General features: G+C 39.0%; 1 protein-coding gene across 2 annotated transcripts in view; it reads right to left on the bottom strand.

The window, feature by feature from the left end:
* The window catches only part of Pds5a (PDS5 cohesin associated factor A), a 94,674-nt gene that overhangs the window by 22,629 nt on the left and 53,036 nt on the right, over positions 1-19,009 (bottom strand). For both annotated transcript variants that reach the window (XM_070012674.1, XM_070012675.1), the window contains exons 17-22: positions 15,546-15,661; positions 14,653-14,758; positions 12,683-12,843; positions 7,716-7,839; positions 6,466-6,624; positions 2,554-2,622 (exon numbers count right to left, since the gene is read on the bottom strand). In XM_070012674.1, coding sequence (XP_069868775.1) covers positions 2,554-2,622; positions 6,466-6,624; positions 7,716-7,839; positions 12,683-12,843; positions 14,653-14,758; positions 15,546-15,661 — 735 coding nt within the window. The remainder of the gene's footprint in view (positions 1-2,553; positions 2,623-6,465; positions 6,625-7,715; positions 7,840-12,682; positions 12,844-14,652; positions 14,759-15,545; positions 15,662-19,009) is intronic.

Genomic DNA, 19,009 nt, shown 5'->3' with positions numbered 1-19,009 from the left:
GACAAAAAAAAAAAAAAAAAGACAAAAAAAGATCAAAGACAGTGCCTAGGCCTTGACAAAAAAGGAAGGGAGGGAGGGATGGAGGGAGGGAGAAAAGGAGGGAGGGAGAGAAGAAGGGATGGAGGGAGGGAAGGAGGGAGGGAGGGAAGGAAGGAAGGAAGGAAGGAAGGAAGGAAGGAAGGAAGGAAGGAAGGAAGGAAGGAAGGAAAGAAGGAAAGAAGGAAAGAAGGAAAGAAGGAAATGAGAAGGAGACTTAAATTCCATCTCCCCCATGCCACCATAGTCATAAAGCCATGGCTACCCTAGAGGGCACTCAGGCTTCTGACCTGTTTCTCTCTGTTGTATTAGTCTTGGGCTGCCAACCTGTTGATTTGACATGAACCAAATACAACCAAACTTCCTACCACAAGTTCTTAGCTGGGTCTGCCCAGGTCCCATCCAAACCCTATGTCAGCAAAATTATAGGAGAAAGAACAACTAGCTGGTCTATAGTGTGTATAAAAGACGTATGGTATCCCCAGTATAGTAGCAACTTCAAGTTCACATATTTCAAATTGATATGTTGTCTGTGAAATATGCTTTTTCTAAATAATTGACCTTTACTACTTTAATCCAGATTATAATTTAGAAGCAGTGACTGCTCACATTTTTTCTGAATGGCACAGCTGCTAGTAAATTACAGGTTATAAGCTAAAATATTTTCTTACACTAGTATTTACTAGTTAAGAAAATAAATAAGCCAGGCCCAGGTGGTTCACACCTGTAATCCTAGTTATTCAGGAGGCTGAGATCCGAGGATTGAGGTTCAAAGCCAGCCTGGGCAGGAAAGAAAAAGTGAGTAAGACTCTTATCTCCAATTAACTACCTAAAACCTGGAAATGGAGATGATAATCAAAGTGGCAGACCACTATGTGGACAGCACCCAGGCACTGAATTCAAACCCCATGGCCAACAACAACAAACACAAGAAGAAATTAAAAATAAGTTAGTTTAGAAAAAATGGTATTTGAAGGTTTCCAATACAAAGAGTAGTAACTATCTGACCTAATATGCTAATTACCTGCCTCTAATTACTTATATATGTACTGAAACACCACACTGTTCCACACAAAATGTACAATTACTATGTATTTCATTAAAAAGATAACATTTTAAAATAACATGTGGCTTATGGGCTGGGAATATGGCTTATTGGTTGAGTGCTTACCTAGCATGCATGAAGCCCTGGGTTCGATTCCTTAATACCACATAAACAGAAAAGGCTAGAAGTGGTGTTGTGGCTCAAGTGGTAGAGTGCTAGTCTTGAGCAAGATGCTCAGGGACAGTGCCCACGCCCTAAGTTCAAGCCACAGAACTGGTAAAAACAAAACAAAACAAAACAAAACATGCGGCTTAAAAACAACCATTTAAATAGGCACCACTGGCTCAGGCCTACAATCTTAGATACTCAAGAAGGTCAGTCCAGAAAAACTGAAGTTTGAAACAAGGCTGAGAAAAAAAGTCTTATGACAGATAAATCCAATTAACCAGCAAAATCTAGATTGGAGGCATGGTTCACTTGATAAGAGTTGCCAAAGAACAGGAAGAAAACAACAAGAATTTGAGGTCAAGTTTAAGGCTTGGGACTGGCACAGAAAACCAAGCAAACACCTATTTTAATGGAAGAGATAGAAAGGCAAGTGGGGGTGGGAAGGTGGCCCAGAGTTCAGGCCACACAACCAACAACAACAACAAAAAGACAAAGAGGGCTGGGAAGGTGGCTCAGTGGTACAGTGCTTGCCTTGCATGCATGAGGCCCTCGGTTCAATTCCTCAGCATCATAAAAGCAGAAAAAAGAACCGGAAGTGTGCTATGGCTCAAGTGGTAGCGTGCTAGCCTTGAGCTGAAGGACAGCGCCCAGTCCCAGAGTTCAGGCCCCATGACCGGACCAAAAAAAAAAAAAAGGGGGGGGGTAGGGAGGGGCAGCGTAGAGCTGGTACTGTGGTTTGAAATCTGAGCTCATAAACTTTCCTTCTTGGGCTGGCTTCCATCACAAATACTCAGATCTCAGCCTCCTGAGTAGCTAGGATTACAAACATGAGCCACCAGCAACCAGCTAAGTACTATTTCATCTATAAACAAAATGATCTCAATGAAAAACTTGGTAACTATTAGCATATAAAAAAAGAAGAGGGACTGGGAAGGTGGCTCAGTGGTAGAGTGCTTGCCTTGCATACATGAGGCCCTAGGTTCAATTCCTCAGCACCACATAAGCAGAAAGGCCCGAAGTGGTGCTGTGGCTCAAGTGGTAAAGCGCTAGCCTTGAGCTGAAGAGCTGAGGGACAGCGCCAAGGCCCAGAGTTCAGGTCTCATGACCAGGGGGTGGGGGCAGAATACTGTTAAACATTCCTTTTTTCTTGTTTGTTGTTTTTTGCCGGTCCTGGGGCTTGAATTCAGGGCCTGGCACTGTCCCTGAGCCTCTCTGTGCTCAAGGCTACATTCTACCACTGAGCCACATTCCTAGTCCTAAACATTCCTTTTTTGAACATAAATTTAAGACTTTTACAAACTTACCTTTGCCAGTACTTCAGGGGAAACTTCCTCATCTGGAGACCATAATTTTCCATTCTTTTCACCTGTTGACTATAGACACCAGAAGAAATTAGCTTGTATTAAAGAACATTTTTAAAGTTGAGAAATGTTTTCAGAAAACCTATAGCAAAAACTATAGGTCTAAAAATGTTATATAAAATAGTATGGTCCATACTGCAACAAGATTAACATAGTGAGCAATGAGAATAAAAAAAGAACATCCAAACAACTGTTACTGCACTTATATGGTCAATTCATTTCTAACTGGGCTCGCTTGAAACTTCAATCTTGAGGTCTCAGCTTCCTGAGCAGCTAAGATTATAGTGGTAAGCCACTGGAGCCAGTTTGACAAGGCTTTTATAAGGAAGTCTCAACTCAACTACAAGTGGTTATAGAATTGAGTAAATAGCTCTCCAAAGATACACAGATGGCAATCAACCAAGCAGATGAAAGCAGTCTTCAACATCATTTATATAGGTAATACAAATAAAAACAATAATGAGATTAGGCACATGTATCTCATGGAATGCTACTGAGTAGGTTGAGATCTGATGAACATAGTTTGAAGAAAAAGCCCAGGCAAGAAAGTCCAATTATCAGTCAAAAAAGCCAGAAGTAGAGTGGGGCTCAAGTGGTAGAAGAGTATCCTTGAGTTCAACACCCAGGCCTGGAGTTCAAGCCCCAGTACCAGCACAAAACAAACAAACAAACAGAAAACAACAACAAAGCAAACCTATAATGAATTACTACTTCATACCCAATAGCAAGAATATTACTCTGTTAAGAAATAGCAAGTATGAAGACAACTTGAACCTTCAAGTATTGTTGGTGAGAATGTAAAATGGTACAGACACTGTGGAAAACAGTCCAGTGGAGGCTCAAAAAGTTCAACATTCAAACTGGATGCTGGTGACTCACACAGATAATCCCAGCTACTCAGGAGGCTAAAATCTGAGCATTACTATTCCAAACCCAAAGCCCTCCTGGGAAAGGAAATTCTATGAGACTCTTATCTCCAATTAACCACCAAAAAGCTAGAAGAAGGGCTGTGGATCAAGTGGTGTAATATGAGCCTTAAGCACAAAAGTTAAGAGATAGTATCCAGGCCTTGAGTTGAAGCCCTAGTACCCGAACAACAACAACAAGTTCAACACAAAATGAGCATGTGATCTACCCATTTTGCTATCAGGCACATACTCCAAATATCAGAAAACAGGTAATGAAATGTATCTATCAGCTTTGCAAGCATTATAACATTGGAAACAAGTATCTATCAATAAATGAGTATACAAAGTATGAGCTATAAACAGAAAGGAATATGTTTCAGCCATAAAAGTAACATGGTTAACTTGCTTAGTGAAATAAATGAAATACCAAACAAGCATTACTTTACGAGATATCTAGAATCAGTCAATTCATAAAGCCAAAAAAAAACCCAGCTGTAATGATGGGCTATGGCAAAGAGCAATGAGGATGTTAATGAGTACAGAATCATCTATTTGAGATGATAAATGAGATCTGCAGATAGTTGGATGGTGGTGGTGATTAGTGACTATATACCTAAAATGGCAAAATCTGTATTATACAATTGAGCATAATTACAAAACATTTAGTTAATGGGTATAAAGAAGCATGTGGACAGAACTACTAATATCCTATAACATAGTAAAGGATAACTAGAATAAATAATAATGGAATTATTTCAAAATTGTTTTTAAACAGATTTAGAATGTTTACAAGAGTAATATAAGCCTAAGATGAAAAACTTACCAATTACCCTGATCTGACCAATACATATTGTGTACATATATTAAAATATCATTCTACATGTTATTTTATCTATCACTATGTGAAAGTATTTGTCTATCAAAAATAAAATGCAGGGGCTGGGAAGGTGGCTCAGTGGTATAGCGCTTGCCTTGCATGCATGAGGCCCTGGGTTCAATTCCTCAGCACCACATAAGCAAAAAAAGAAAAAAGCCGGAAGTGGTGCTGTGGCTCAAGTGACAGAGCACTAGCCTTGAGCTGAAGAGCTGAGGGACAGCGCCCAGGTCCAGAGTTCAGGCCACACGACCGGACCAAAAAAAAAAAAAAAAAAAAAAGCATAAAAGGAATTAGCAGAAGTACTCTAAATACAAAAGACACACTGGTTAAGTATCCAAGATAACTAACTATATGGTTAGGAAAGATTTGGATAGTTTGCATTTGTGATAAATTAAAACAAAGTCATCCACACTGAAAAATTTTAAGAATAGTTTGTGTCCTTTTCAATAACTCTTTTCAATTTATATCCATTTGATAAAGTAGAAATCCTTCCTTTGCTTTCTTTCACTTTTTAAACAGGGTCTTACTATGTGGTTCTGAGCTTGTGATCACCTGACTCCCAAGCAGTGTTTGTTTTTTTTTTTGTTTTTCTTTACATGCTAGTACTGGAGCTTGAACTCAGAGCCTGGGTGCTACCCCTGAACTTACTTTCTTTTCGTTTTTTTGTCAGTCGTGGAGCCTGAACTCAGTCTGGGTGCTGTCCCTCAGCTCTTCAACTAGCTCTCTACCACTTGAGCCACAGTGCCACTTCCGGCTTTTTCTGCTTATGTGGTGTTGAAGAATCAAACACAGGGCCTCATGCATGCAAGGTGAGCACTCTACCACTTCCCAGCCCTGCCCCTGAACTTTCATGCTCAAGGCTAATGCTCTACCACTTAAAGCACAGCTCTACTTCTGATTTTTTTGGTGGTTAATTGGAGATAAGTTTTATACTTTCTTGCCAGGACTGGCTTCGAACAGTGTTCCTCAGAGCTAAACGTTCTGAGTAGTTAGGATTATAGGAGTGAGCCACCAGCAACCAGCCCAAGTAGTGATTCTTAATCAGATTATATTTCTGAAATGACATGGTGAAGCTTCCCTATTTATACATTATTGGGTTCCAATCTAAAAGTAAAAACACATCCACACATAGTTCAGTATCTGAAAACAATACGTAAGTCTAATGCCAAATGTGCAATAAAATTAGTAAAATTCAAATCCATTAATATTTTTAGTAATGATAGAAACAAGAGCGGTAGAAAAGGCAACAATAGAACTCTAGAAAACTGCTAATGTACAGTAATAGTATTTCAATTTTATCATTCATCTCTCATTTCCTTCCTTCCTCCATTGACACAAGACTTTACAGCCTGGGTACTACTGACTCAAGTGGTAGCCTTGAGCAAAAATCTCAGGCATATATCCAAGCCCTGAGTTCAAGCCCCAGGACCAGAACATACATAAAACCCTCCCAAAACAAGGCTTCCCTATGTAGTTCTGGCTGGATCCAAACTCTACATATTTCTGCCTCAGTCTTCTGAGAACTATAATTACAAGTGCCCCAAACCACAATAGTCTTCTTAAATTTCTATTTTTTGGGGGTCAGTTGTGATGCTTGAACTCAGGGCCTGGGTACTATCTATGAGCTCTTTCCCTCCTAGCACTCTACCACTTTAAGCCACAGTGCCATTCTGGTTTTCTAGTGGTTAACTGGAGATAAGAATCTCACAGGGACTTTCAGTCTGGGCTACCTCTGAATCATGATCCTTAAATCTGAGCCTCCTGAGTATCGAGGATTACAGTCATAAGTCACTGGGGCCCAGCTTTAAAATCTTTCTTAAAAGGTTACCTCTGGCAATAGGTATCTCAAACACAGAAAGTGTTTGGGATAATTTAAATGGAAAAGTGTGGAGGTGAAAGTATAACTAAGTGGAAAAGCTATGGTTAGTAAGATCAGTTCTTAAAATACATCACAACACACAAAAAGACTGAGAAGAAGAGAAGGAGATGAAGAAGTGAAGAGACTTCAGAAAAATAAAATGCTTCTGTGAAAAGGTGTAGTCAATTCATTTAATTAAATGAGAAACTTACCCTGTCATTCATTAGTAGATCTTTCACAATAAAATTTGCTACTACAGATTTCATTGGGGAAGCAAACTGATCAGGTGCCAACATAGAAATGTGACCTAGTGAAACTAATGGAGTAATAAGTTGTTCTGGTACATCAGCATTCAAACTCCTACTGAGTGGCTAAAAAAGTAAAAGAAACAATTACCAGTCTGTTTTATAAACATTTACATATTCTATAATAAAAATTTCCTGAGTCCCCCAAAGTTTTCCTTATCAATTTATTTTAATGATCTGACAATAACTAACTTAAGCCATATTAGGTATTTGGTTTTTAACTTACCTACTTAAATTTAACAAAACTGAAAGAGTGTACAGTAAAATAAATAAGGCTGTGGCTCAAGAGGTAGAGGCCTAGTCTTGAACTGAAGAGCTGAGGGACAGCACCTAGGCCCAGAGTTCAGGCCCCACGACCGACTAAATAAATAAATAAATAAATAAAAAGTGAAATAAGAATAGTCATATCAAATGTGCATTATTTTCTGCCACTCTACATTGTCTGCTAAATTGATGGATTTATTATTCTGTGAGGACATATTATATAATCGTCAATCATAAAAAGTAAGTTTTATGTTTATTATCCTCAATGTATTAAAAAGAAAGAAATCAAGCAGGCGTTGGTGGCACAGGAAGCTGAGATCTGAGGATCACAATTCAAATCCAGACTGGGTAGGTGGCTCAGTGGTAGAGCGCTTGCCTTGCATGCCTGAGGCCCTGGGTTCCATTCCCCAGCACCACATAAGCAAAAAGAAATAAGCTGGAAATGGTGCTATGGCTCAAGTGGTAGAGCACTAGCCTTGAGCTGAAGAGCCGAGGGACAGTGCCCAGGCCCAGAGTTCAGGCCCCACGACCGGATCCAAAAAAAAAAAAAAAAAAAAAAAAAAAAAAAAAAAAAAGTCTCACATTTCAAAGCCAGCCCTAGCAGAAAAGTCTATGAGACTCTCATCTCCAATAAACCCTAGAAAACTGGAAGTGGTGCTGTGCCTCAAGTGGTAAAGGGCTAGCCTTGAGCTGAAGAGCTCAGGGACAATGTCTAGTCCTAGACTTTAAGCCCCACTGTGTGTGTGGGGGGGGGGGGGGGGAGAATCATACATCCAAGGAACTTATATAATGGGGTAACATAGTTTTTTGAAACTCATCTAGATTCCATAAAACCCACATAAAGAGCTTACAAAGTAAAATCCATATAAACATATCCTATATATTATAAATACCTCAAAAATCTGTGCGAGCTGGACTTCTTTATTTGTGAATATGGCATGTATACAGTGCACAGCTTGTTTTGCTTGGTGTGGTGTACCCCTCTTTGCTTTCTGATGTAAAATGGGAATTAATGTCCTGCAAAAAAATAGTATCATAGTTGTCATTTTTTCAGCCCATAAAGTCACAAGTATTATTAGTCTCATTGTCTTCCACTTTGCATAATTGGGTATGCGTTGCTAAGAGAACACTCTGAGAAATTATTTGATGTGGAGAAAGATTGGAAACTACTTTTCTCTCTCTCTCTCTTTTTTTTTTTTTTGGTTGGTTGTAGGGCTTGAACTCTGGGCCTGAGCACTGTCCCTCAGCTCTTCAGCTCAAGGCAAGCACTCTACCGCTTGAGCCACAGCTCCCCTTCCAGTTTTCTAGTGGTTTATTGAAGATAAGAGTCTCACGGACTTTCCTGCCTGGGCTGGCTTTGAACCATGATCCTCAAATCTCAGCCTCCTGAGTAGCTAGGATTACAGGCATGAGCCACCAGCACCCAGCTTGGAAACTACCTTTCTATCCTAAAGTATGAATTAAGAAAAAGAAATACCTCATGATAAAGGTCATAAGACAATTCTCATTTTAAATCTAGAGCATAAATATGAAGAAACAGTGAACAAGTCTCCCTTATTCTATAAGCTAAAGTTTGTCCCAGGATACATTTACCTTCCAAGTAGATATCCTATTTTCCAGTTTTTTAAAAATAAGTTCCTATATTTATATCAAAGAAGACAAAGAAATCAGAAAAATAAAACCGATATTTTAGCAAATAGTTGGAATGATACTGATACAAATGATACTGATACAAAAATAAGCAAAGATAAATCTATGATATTGGAGAAATACTAAAAATAAGTTCAGTGTTGTCTCTACTCTAACTCAACTATTAATAAGGTAAAATGTTTGGTGGATTGAAGTACTAGGGATTGAACTCAAGGCCACATACTTGCTAGGCAGATTTTTCACCCCTAGGTTCACAGGTATTTGTTTCGATAGCCCTAGAGATTAAATCCAGTGCTTCATGCATAGTAGGCAAGCACTCCTACCACTATGCCAACATGTCCAGCCTTGCTTTCAGCTTTTTATAATGAACATATAAACTTAAGCAATGTAAAAATTTAAAGATACTTTTTCACGTTTTATAAAATTAGAAAAGATGTATTTTTAGAAAAGTTTGATGTCAAATGAAATGATGCCTTGACAAGGTTATCTTATAATGAAGGACTAGACTTCAATAGCAATATACAAAGCCCAAGCTGTACACCCTCAATCAAAAAAGCTGAGACATATGTTGCTAAGGATAAGTTTGATTTTATATTTAGGAAATGCTTCAAGATGTTTTGCATGGGGCTGGGAAGGTGGCTCAGTGGTACAGCGCTTGCCTTGCATGCTCGAGGCCCTGGGTTCGATTCCTCAGCACCACATAAGCAAAAAGAAAAAAGCCTGAAGTGGCGCTGTGGCTCAAGTGGTAGAGCACTAGCCTAGAGCTGAAGAGCTGAAGGACAGAGTTCAGGCCCCACGAATGGACCCAAAAAAAAAAAAAAGATGTTTTCCATGGATATTTGATTATGAATATATATTGTCATGTTCAAATACCCACCCTTGACTCAGCATAATTTAGCCTCTTTTGTTAACTTAGGAGAGTAAAAATTTTTTACTAGCACCAGTGAATAACTAAAGACACAGTTTTGATGAAACTCTTCATTAAACATAGTATTAATTCATCCTGGAAAACCTGTAATGTTAATAAGTGAGCAAACTCTATGCTTTATTCATGGAGTGCTAAAATCAAATGGTGTCATCAGGGCTAGTATTGAAGCCTTTAGTGGTGTGTTTCTGTTTTCCATTAATTTCTTCTTGCCCCAACCATTCTTTCTTCTCTCCCCATTTTTTTTCTGTGTGTGTGTGTGTGTGTGTGTGTGTGTGCGCGCGCGCGCGCGTGCGCGTGTGCATGCGTGCGTGTCTGTCTGTCTGTGTCTGTGTGCACGCACACACACTAGACCTGGGGCTTGAACTCTGGTCCTGGGCACTATCCCTGAGTTTTTTTTACTCAAAGCTAGTGGTCTACCACTTGATCCACAGCTTCAATACCAAACTTCTGGTGGCTAACTAACTGGAGATACAAATCTAATGGATTTTCCTGCCTAGACAGCTTTGAACTGTCAACCTCATGCATAGTTAAGATTAGAATTATCTGAAAACTCGTTCCAAATAGAACATCCCAGGCTCTACAGATAGAATCAGAATCTGCATTTTAACAAGAGCCCTAGGGAATCTGAGCAAACATTACAGCCTGAGATAGACGGCCCCTGCCTCAGAGAACTGCCCTCAGCAGCCCCACCTGGTTTCCATGGTCTGTAGCTAATAAAACAACTGCCTTTCCCCCTAACTGGGGCTCCATCCCCCGTGAGACACCAGGGCCCAGGCTGTTCCCATTAGGGGAAGCTTTCAGCAGCTCCTCCCAGACCCAGGCTGGCCTCCTGGCAGGTCCTCAGCCAAGGAGACAGCACACACACACACACACACACACACACACACACACACACACACACACACACACACACACACACACACACACACACACACACACACACACACACACACACACACACACACACACACACACACACACACACACACACACACACACACACACACACGGGGAAGCTTTCAGCAGCTCCTCCCAGACCCAGGCTGGCCTCCTGGCAGGTCCTCAGCCAAGGAGACAGCACACACACACACACACACACACACACACACACACACACACACGGAGACAGCACACACACACACACACACACACACACACTCTCTCTCTCTCTCTCTCTAGACACACACACACACACACACACACACACACACACACACACACACACTCTCTCTCTCTCTCTCTAGAGGTGTGATCTACCGGGACCCAGGCTTGACTATATTTATCTACTTCTTCTCTTGGGATACAATTCTTTTAGGGATAGATACTGTGATCAGGAACCAATGGCTCACACATATAATTCTACTCAGGAAGCTGAGATGTGAGGATCAAGATTTATAGTCAACTAGGCAGGTAAATCCAAGAGACTCATTGCCAATTAACCAGCAAAAAGCCAGAACTAGAGGTATTGCTCAAGTGGCAGAGCACCAATCTTGAGAGAAAGAGTCAAGAGGGAGTATAAAGTCCTGAATACTTTGATTTTAACAAATAAAAAGGAAAAACAGCAGGGTGGGAATGTGGCTTAGTGGTAGAGTGCTTGCCTACATGCATGAAGCCAGAAGTGGGACTGTGGCTCACTCAATGGTAGAGCGCTAGCCTTTAGCGAAAGAAGCTCAGGGATAGTACTCAGGCCCCAAGTTCAAGCCACAGACAGGACTAGCACAAAAAAAAAAAAAAAAAAGGGAAAGGAAAACAGGTTGTTTTTTCTTTGTTGCTGCTTCTGTTTTCTTTTCCTTCTTTCTTGCTTATTTTTGTCTTTAGGAGCTTAAGGGAGGAACCACAGAAATAGAGGGATAAAAGGTGAACAAATACAGCAGTGGTACTCACCAGACACTATTCTACTTGTGGGTAGGGACAGGAGACAAACAGATTGAAAGAAGGGGTGACACTGTCCAAAAAGAAATGTACTCTCTCCAGACTTAAGGAGACTATAATCCCTCTGCATATCACCTTTATAAATTTTTTTTTAAAAAAACATGTAAGATAAAAAAGGAACAGCTTTTTCTCTTTAAAGAAGTCAGCAGCTAGCCAGGTACCAGTGATTCGTGCCAGGAGTCTGCGATCTGAAACCAGCCTGGACAAGAAAGTCCCTGAGACTCTTATCTCCACCAAACTACTCAGAAAATGCCAGAAGTGGTGTTGCTCAACTGGTAAAGCGCTAGCCTTGAGCACAAAGAAGCTCAGGGACATGGCCCAGGTTGAGTTCAAACTCCAGGACCCATTTAAAAAAAAAAAAAAAAAGTCAACAGAAACTCTTTCCTAGAGTTTTATATTTTCAGATAATGTATACATAAAAATTATCACGAAACTATCAACTCCTGGAAAGAATTGATTGATAGGTTAATTACTTTGTATTTACTACAGAGCAAAGAGACTGTACAGTAAATATTGAATTACTTTACATATTAGCTCACAAGTTTAAAACTTCAGGAGCTACTTGTATTATCTTACGAGAAAAAACTTGTTTTTTATAATTTACATTTTTCTTGAGCATGAAAGTATGATTCAACAGAAATTAGCACAGGAAAAGTTGGACCCTAAGATACCAAGCGAGGGCTGGGAACATGGCTCAGTGGTAGAGTGCTTGCCTGGCATGCACGAGGCCCTGGGTTCGATTCGTCAGCACCACATAAGCAGAAAAGGCCAGAAGTGGCGCTGTGGCTCAAGTGGTAGAGGTAGAGCACTAGCCTTGAGCTGAAGAGCTGAGGGACAGAGATCAAGCCCCACGACCGTCCGCCAAAAAAAAAAAAAAAAAAAAAAAGATACCAAGTGAAAATATACCAAACTATTGAACTGAACTCGTCTTCTCTTTTTTTCCCAGTACTGCATTTTTTTCAGGGTTTTGTACTCGCTAGGCAGATACCTTACCACTCACTTGAGCCCCATCATTTGTCCTTTTCAGTGTTTCTGCCTAGAACAGCCTATGCAAAACCAAATGTTTTTTAAAAATAGACGTTTTTGTAACTCATCTCCCAACTAGTTATACTATAATGCTCATCCAACACTGTTCTTCATTTTTGTGAGTAATGCTACTTCAAAATAAGTAACTAGCTAATAAATACCTATACAGCATCAGTTGAATGCTTGCTCTTTTAACCTGGTAGTACAGGAAGGTAGCAGCTCTTAAGTTTATAACCAAGTTATTAAGAAAAAGGTACTGCAATCTAATGTTAATGGAGTAAGGCAGCGGACAAATAAAACACCTCAACTGAGGTGTATACTCACGATCGGATCTGGGGAAGGTCTGTTTCTATTTTGTGGCCTGTATTTCTAAAGATTTGTATTGCAGCTTCTGCTACCTTGTCATCCTCCATTCTTAGGCACTGTAACAAGGACTCATATGTCTCTGCAGAGTGGAACGAGGTAGGATGTGTGAAAGACAGAACCTGGAGGAATAGATGTAGCTTTAGGAGTATAGACAACTGTTCTAATCCATTATAAAAGAATTAGGTATATTTCAGTATGGGAATATTTATTTAAAGTAAAAGCTTCACAATTAATGACTCAATCTTTGTGTGATATAAAGCTTCCATTTACTTTAGTGTCAAAAAGATAATCTAAATAGAAATTAGTTAAGCAAAATCTACCACCTAAAGTTCACTCATAGTTAACTATCAACAAAGAAGTCATCATTGTAAAGTTTTTTTTATTTTTTGTTTTTTTACCTGTTCTGGAGCTGGAACTCAGGGCCTGGGTGCTGTCCCTGAGCCTCTTTGTGCTCAAGGCTAGCACTCTTATCACTTGAGCTACAATGCCACTTCTGGCTTTCTCTGAGTAATTTATTGGAGATAAGAGTCTCACAGACTTCTCTGCCCAGGCTGGCTTCAAACCCATTATAAAGTTTTAATTACAAGTATAAAAATATATCTTAGCTGGGTGCCAGTGGCTCACGCCTATAATCCTAGCTACTCAAGAGGCTAAGATCTGAGGATTGCAGTTCAAAGCCAGCCCTAGTAGGAAACTCCATGAGACTTATTTCCAATAAACCACCCAGAAAACCAAAGTGGTACTGTGGCTCAAGTGATAGAGTGCTCACCTTGAGCTGAAGGGCAGAGGAACAGTGCCCAGGCCCAGAGTTCAAGCCCCATGACTGACAAAAATAAATAAAGAAGTTCCAAGCTACCCTCGGTCATGCGGTGAGAACTTGTCTAAAAAAAAAAACAAAAAACACACACACACACACACAAAAAAAAAAAAAGGAAAAAAGAAAAAGGAAAATAAATAAATAAATAAAGCAACCAAAGAGAGAAAAGTTCACAAAACACAACCCCAAAACAACATAAAAAGGATGTATGTGGGCTGGGAAAGTGGCTTAGTGGTACGAGTTCTTGCCTACAATTCCTCAGTACCACATACTCAAAGAAAGCCAGAAGTGGTGCTGTGGCTCAAGTGGTAGAGCTCTAGCCTTGAGCAAAAGCAGATCTGGGACAGCACCCAGGCCCTGAGATCAAGCTCCAGGACTGACAAAAAACTTGAAAGAAATAATTAAGATCATCTCAGTATAATCTGGTCACTTTCTTTTCTACTGAACATTGCCCTGGTTTCTCTTCAACTTTTGTTACCACTACTTCAATAACTTATTGCTCAATTCAATGGAAGAGCTATTATATTTAGTATCTGGTAAAAAAGACACCTTCCTGTTCCTCTGACAACCCATGTTTTCTCCCACTATGTCCCAAAGTAGCACTTTTCTCAAATTAAACCATGAAATTGAATCACCTGAATATTCCTAATTCTTTTTAATTCTTTTCCATGTATTATGATTATGAATTGTTTTAAAACTCCTAACCAATTAGGTGTTGTCATATAACCATTCTAATGGGGCGTCAATTGCTGGTTCTTTGGAAAGAGATTAGTTAGCATAAACTGTCCCAACCATAGCATAAACACAAATGAATCAAACAGGAAAATACAGAAATATTTATAATGTAAGGCAATAACATTAGAATGCTTAAAAATATTTTTTAAAACTTCTACTACTTTCTATTATTTTACTTTAGTTCAGAGGGGGTAGATATTTCATTGCTGCATCTCCACATATGGTTACACTGTATTCTATTGATAAAATATTTTACCCCAAAATTTTAGAATTTTGAAATTCTCCAATGAAATCAACATGACTCCTTTATATCCTAAAGGGAATGTAAATCATGACTCTATGGAAATAAATGGAAATAAAACTGTTTCAAAAATACCTTAAGAAGTTCAAGTCCTGAACGAATAGCAGTATCTGGACTTACACCCTCCTCTTCATCATCTGCAGTCCCCTCAATTGATTTATTCATCAATTTTACTAGTGCACTATTAAAGAAAGTATAAATTAGTAAGACTACTAGATCAAAAAAATAATAATCACAATCTTTTTTCCTGTATGTCAGTTCTGGGGCATAAGACCTTGGTGCTATCCCTAAGCTTTTTCACGCAAGTATTCTACCACACTTGAACTACAGTTTCACTTTTTACTGGTTAACTGGAGTCTCACAAACTTTCCTGCCTGGGCTGGCTTTGAACCACAATCCTTAAAGCCTCTTGAGCAGTTAGGATTATAGGAGAGATTCACTGTCCCTGGATTGTATTTTCTTGAATGAGCATATATAGAACAGAAATACACATAATTTTTTAAGGTGGTTTAAACTAAAGTCTTATGCTTGATAGGTAGGCACTTTGTCCCTTAAGCTATTTCCCTCACTCAAGAAAGAATTCTTCTTTGACAGATACAGGAGCTTAAATTCAGGGGCTTTAAGCTTGCTCACTCAAGGCTAGCACTATCACTTGAGCCACACTTCCAGTTTGGCTTCTTCCTGGTTAACTGGAGATAAGAGTCTCTTGGGCTGTTTTGAAACTTCAATCCTCAGTTTTGTCACAGCTTCCTGAATAGTTACGATTATAAGAATAAACCACTGGTGTCTGGCTGCCCAAAAACTTAAATAATACAAAGCACCATAAAAAGCCATATAAGATGAAAAGTGTTTCATTGCCACTAGGAGAGGTTCACAGGAATGTCTACTGTAATGCTCCAAAATTTAAACTTACAATATTGTAGTTTAAGATGAAAATTGTTTTTTAGTATGTTTATTCCCTAGCTTACCTTATAGCTTCTGAATCAATATGTACAGGTGCAATTCGTTCCAACAGAAATTTGACCATCTCTAGAAAAGGATTAGTTGGTTGCTTAGGATTCGCAAGTTTCCGAGCTATTTCTCTCTATAGAAAGAAAAGAGTTACTTTGAGTATAATTTACTTCCATGGTTTTTCCAAATAAAAATACTGTATAAAAAATTAAAGACTTAAAACCCAAATAAAGCATTTTTCTCTTTTAGACCCACATTAAAATTCATACTTTCAGTAATGAATGGAAAATCTGGATAGTAGAGAACAGAAGGGAATGTGATTTTGTAGTGATTTTTGCTTTTATTTCATCCATGAAATTGCTTAGAAAACCTTTTAAATGTATTATTTTCGAAACATATATCCGCATGAATGTTTTGTTTCTTATTATTTTAGAATTTGATGAAACCTGTGTTTTCTTTTAGCAAGTCACAATGTCACATATTTTGGGTTCTAGCTATTTAGCTTCTTGCTTCAGCTCATGAAAAACTACTTGAGACCAACCTGAACAACCATAGAGAGACCTGGTTTCAAAGAAAAGGGTAGGATAGGGAAATATTGAAAAGTTCTAGAGGAAATTGTCCAGGAATAAGTGAGAACTGCAAACTTCTGCCTCTAGAATTTTAATTATTAATAATCTGACCATCAAATTATTCCTAGGTATTCCATAAGGAACTGTATCTAGTCTCTGGTTAATTTTTTTTTTTTTTGGACCGGTCGTGGGGCTTGAACTCTGGGCTTGGGCGCTGTCCCTGAGCTCTTCAGCTCAAGGTGAGCACTCTACCGCTTGAGCCACAGTGCCATTTCTGGTTTTCTAGTGGTTTATTGGAGATAAGAGTCTCATGGATTTTCCTGCCTGGGCTGGCTTTGAACCACAATCCTCAGATCTCAGCCTCCTGAGTAGCTAGGATTACAGGCATGAGTCACTGGCTCCCGGCTCTTAAATTCTTAATATAGTTAAAAAGTAAGCCATTCTTGTATAGTTAAACTTTCATTTTTTAAAGAAAGAATCACTTCCTATGTATATTAATCCCTGTCATACATTTTCTCCTTAACCAGTTAAAATAATTCCTAAGGGGGGGTAATATTAGTATGTACAATTTACAGCTAGAATCTGTAAGGCACACTAATATCTCATAAGGAATTCCCAAAGGCTTAACTCTTAGACTGAAGTATCATGTACATCATTCTCACTGAAATACAGAGCAGTGGAAGGGGCAATCAGCTGGACTCCAGTGAATCATATTATCCTAGCTATTGAGGAGGCTGAGATCTGAGGATCGCAGTTCGACATCAGCCCAAGCAGGAAAGTTGGTGAGACTCATCTCCAATTAATTACTAAAAAGTTGAAAGTGGAGCTGTATCAAGTGAAAGAACATTAGCCTTGAGCATAAAAAAAATCTCAAGGGACACAGCCCAGACCCTGACTTCAATCTCCAGAAACGGCACAAAACAACAACGAAAATCCTAACAAGTATTCCTTCCAATCTTCTCAAGGATATTTAACTACGCTAAATCTTAAGTCCCAAATATCTCAACGCAACTCAGAGGCCACCCATGTTCATCTTATATACTTACATCATTTCTTCTGATGCCCAATCTTAACTAGAATGAGTGATGCATTTTTGCATTACCAAAACATATGATTCTACTAGCGTACTCATCACACTGTATTGTTTATCAAAGTATATGTGTGTTTTTGTCATCTAACCTATAAGATGAGTGAGAAACCGTTAACAATACTATCATCTGAAACACTATGTTATGTAGTGAACTGTAACAGGATGGACATGTTGGAGGGAGGACATATGATCAAGTGACAATATTTGAACTTCCTAAGAACAATCCTATAGGCAGGTGTCCCTCCTGCCCCAGATAAAATGTAGTTACTGTAGCCCTGGCCAGCCTCAAAAATCACTATAAAGAATGTCAAGTTCAGAAATATTTACTTACTGACTAACATGGTATTAAGTGGCACAGATGAAATTCAGATTTAGGACTATCTTACTAAATGTTAAACTTCTTAGAAAACCTTAAAATTTGGAAGTAGCTATCATAGAAAAGCAAAGCAATATAAACCAGCACAGCTGTCCTTTTATAGAACCTATATGTAGATACATAAAACCTAAAGTCAAAATGAAATATAATATTACAAACCCTCTTGCACAGTCATCACTACATACATGCACACACACACATACCTAGTATGTCTCTATTAATATGCCTTGCTAAAAAGTTTCCTAAAAATTTTTCAAAAATATAACTTGGAATAAGAAAGGGAACTAGTAGAGTTACGTTCTATAAATTCCATTACTGAATAATGTCCATCTCTGGTGAAGTGAACGAATCCCTGAAAGTTGGGATCAAAATTATACAATATTATAGACTAAAATTTGCATTTATGTTTTTCTTCTCCTTACTCTCTCCTCCCTCTTTCTTACTGTGTCAGCCCTTGGGCTTGAACTCAAGAGCTTAGACACATGTCCCTGAGATTTGTTGCTCAAGACTAGCAGGCTCCTACTTGAGCCTCAGAGTCTCAGCTCTACTTCTAACTTTTATGGTTAATTGGAGGTAAGTTTCACAGACTTTCTTACCCAGGTTGGTTTTGAACTGTCATACTCAGATCTCAGATTCCTGAGTAGCTAAGACTATACACATACGCCACATGTGCTTGTTTTTTGGTGCTGTTCCTGAGACCAAGAGTCTGGGTACTTCCCCTGAATTTTGTGCTCAAGGCTAGCACTCTACCACTTGAGCCACACTTCCACTTCTGTCTTCTTGGTAGTTAACTAGAGATCACAGTCTCACAAACTTGTCTGCCCAGGCTGGTTTTCAATCAGCAGATCTCAGCCTCCTGAGTAACTAGGATTACAGGTGTACAAGTGCCCAGCCTGGCTTGTACATCAGAACAAAGATATGAGAGAAAATATGTAACTAATGTTAAGTAGCCCATGGGAAAAGGAAGAATAATGGACAAAGGCTGTTTATTTCGTTTTTGGAGATAGACTCATGCTATATAGCTAATACTGGCCTCCAACTATTAATGTTCCTGCTTTGGATTATAGGCATGCAATATGGCTACATTTCCCTGATTTCTAAAACCAGAAAGAACGTCTTGGCACAGTGCGTGCGCGCACGCGCGCGCGTGTGTGTGTATATATGTATATATATACACACATATATATATAATTTCAGGATTATATTGTCAAATCATCTGTTTTACATATGTATTTTACATTTCTAGTCTGACAAATATCACTTGGGTATTTTCAAGCTATTTTACTCTAGAATTCCAACAGTAGGCAGACAAATGGAGAGGAATGGCAAGCAGTCATAATCCACAATGTACATGTGATAATGGTACTAGACACTTTACAAGTGGGCATGTGGATGATGAAAGAAGTCACAATGATCGAGAAGCATTGTACATATAAACAAGCATGT

Source organism: Dipodomys merriami, unplaced genomic scaffold (assembly GCF_024711535.1).
Source record: "Dipodomys merriami isolate MVZ:Mamm:240054 unplaced genomic scaffold, mDipMer1.0.p SCAF_9, whole genome shotgun sequence".
Classification (NCBI taxonomy): domain Eukaryota; kingdom Metazoa; phylum Chordata; class Mammalia; order Rodentia; family Heteromyidae; genus Dipodomys; species Dipodomys merriami.
The sequence above is the reverse complement of the archived record's forward strand: the minus strand, read 5'-3'. Positions and strand labels throughout refer to the sequence as shown.